Raw genomic sequence first — 2,462 nt, 5'->3', positions numbered from 1 at the left:
TGTCTGTTCTCTATTTAGATGCATCTTTTATCAAGATACAATTAAAAGAGTCATAAATTTAGAAATCAAGAGACAAAGTCTGTTACCAGTGGAAAAAGTGTCACCTCATTGGATTCATGTTGGGTATTGAAAAGGGCTTCTGATGTTACAAAACTAGGGTTCATCTTAGCAAAATTCACTAAGAATCCCTCTGGTTCTAGGCAACTAAAGAAACCACACAGAATGGAGCTCTGGAACTCCACCTTGGGAAGGGGCTTCATCTTGGTGGGGATTCTGAGTGACAGTGGTTCTCCAGAACTGCTCTGTGCTACACTTACAGTCCTGTACACGTTGGCCCTGACCAGCAATGGCCTGCTGCTCCTGGTCATCACAATGGACGCCCGGCTCCACGTGCCCATGTACCTCCTGCTTGGGCAACTCTCTCTCATGGACCTCTTGTTCACATCTGTTGTCACTCCCAAGACTCTCACTGATTTTCTGCGCAGAGAAAACATCATCAGCTTTGGAGGCTGTGCCCTTCAGATGTTCCTGGCACTGACACTGGGTGGTGCAGAGGACCTCCTACTGGCCTTCATGGCCTATGACAGGTATGTGGCCATTTGTCATCCTCTGAACTACATGTTCCTCATGAGGCCAAGGGTCTGCTGGCTCATGGTGGCCACATCTTGGATCCTGGCATCCCTGAGTGCTTTAGGATATACCATATATACTATGCACTATCCCTTCTGCAAAGCCCAGAAGATCAGGCACCTGCTCTGTGAGATCCTGCCTTTGTTGAGGTTGGCCTGTGCAGATACCTTTAGATATGAGCTCATGGTATATGTGATGGGTGTGACCTTCCTGATCCCCCCTCTTGCTGCTATACTGGCCTCCTACATGCTAATCCTGTTCACTGTGCTCCATATGCCCTCCAATGAGGGGAGGAAGAAAGCCCTTATCACCTGCTCTTCCCATCTAACTGTAGTGGGGATGTTCTATGGAGCGGCCACATTCATGTATGTCCTGCCCAGTTCCTTCCACAGCCCCAAACAGGACAACATCGTCTCTGTGTTCTACACAATTGTCACTCCAGCCCTGAATCCCCTCATCTACAGCCTGAGGAATAGGGAGGTCATGGGGGCCTTGGGAAGGGTCCTGAGAAAGCACATATCACCAACACGATCCACCCCCTAGGGAGGGCTCCTGGGCTGCCTCTCACCATTCCTTTTGCAAATCAAACTTCTACATTCATCCATTCTTTAACATTACATTCCGAGATGACACATACACTTTTCAAAATTTTCCTTTATTTTCTACTGTGCAGCTAGTGTGTATAATGATCTTAAGCTGAACCCACCTGGCACATATCACACTGACCTTGGAAACCCATGTTATAAAAGGGATTAGAAGGGGAAAAAATACTTAAATGGATGCCTTAGAACAGTAGTCCCCGGCCTTTTTGGCACCAGGGACCGGTTTCATGGAAGACAACTTTTCCACAGATCATGGGGCTGTGGTGGGTGAGAGGGGAGTGTGCTGGGTGGGAAGAAGGTTTCGGGATGATCTGAGCAAAATACATTTATTGCGTACTTTATTTCTATTATTATTATATTGTAATATATAATGAAATAAGTATACAATTCACCATAATGCAGAATCAGTGGGAGCCCTGAGCTTGTTTTCCTGCAACTAAGGCTACCACTAATCTGACAAAAGGCAGAGCTCAGGTGATGATGCAAGCGATGGGGAGCAGCTGTAAATACAGGTGAAGCTTGGCTTGCTGCCACTCACCTCCTGCTGTGTGGCCTGGTTCCCAACACCCAAGGAACCTGGACTGTCCCGCGGCCCGGGGCTCAGAACACCCACTCTTTGGTAGGGCATTGTCCTGACGCATTCCCAAGTAGACATGGTAGGAAATTAGCTTTCCATTTTAACATCATGTAGCGGTGAGAAACAGCAGTAGTTTTGGACTGACCAAACTAAACAGATTCTTAAACTATTAGAAGGGAGAAGAAATTCCAGAAGATATATTAGACTTCCTGTTTATTAAGTAGATGGTTGTTTCAGCAATAGCAGAAATGAATAATAGGTATCTGACTGCATTTGTAGTCGAGATGTGAAGAGAAGTTCATACTGATTACATGAATAATGATAAATATCTATGTCAAGATAGAAGAGGAGGAAGAAAGGGAGCCTAGCATTTCTACTTGGAAACTTTGACAGAGTCTTTCTGAAAAGGGGCATTTTTTACATTGCCTAAAACTAAAATTAAAACAAACAATGAATAAAACAGAATTGTAAATACCCAGGCTTAAAGTGAGCAGTAAAGATACAATAACAGAGATACTTTGTGCAAGTTGTTTGAATTTTTAAAATATGTGGCCTTACAGATATTCAGATGTGTTTTGACATCAAAACAATTGTGAGGAGCTTATATTCTTGAAGTTAGCATATGTATATGTCTGTGTCCACAGGAAAGGAAG

General features: G+C 44.4%; 1 protein-coding gene across 1 annotated transcript; it reads left to right on the top strand.

Annotated features, from left to right (window-relative positions):
- Positions 1–222: 222 nt before the first annotated feature.
- Positions 223–1,173, top strand: LOC138384884 (olfactory receptor 2AG1). Its single transcript, XM_069470542.1, has one exon. The coding sequence runs from the start codon at positions 223–225 to the stop codon at positions 1,171–1,173; it is 951 nt and encodes a 316-aa protein (XP_069326643.1).
- The last annotated feature ends 1,289 nt before the right edge of the window (positions 1,174–2,462 follow it).

This window comes from Eulemur rufifrons, chromosome 6 (genome assembly GCF_041146395.1).
Source record: "Eulemur rufifrons isolate Redbay chromosome 6, OSU_ERuf_1, whole genome shotgun sequence".
In the NCBI taxonomy this organism is placed as follows: domain Eukaryota; kingdom Metazoa; phylum Chordata; class Mammalia; order Primates; family Lemuridae; genus Eulemur; species Eulemur rufifrons.
This window is presented reverse-complemented; position numbering and strand designations above follow the sequence as displayed.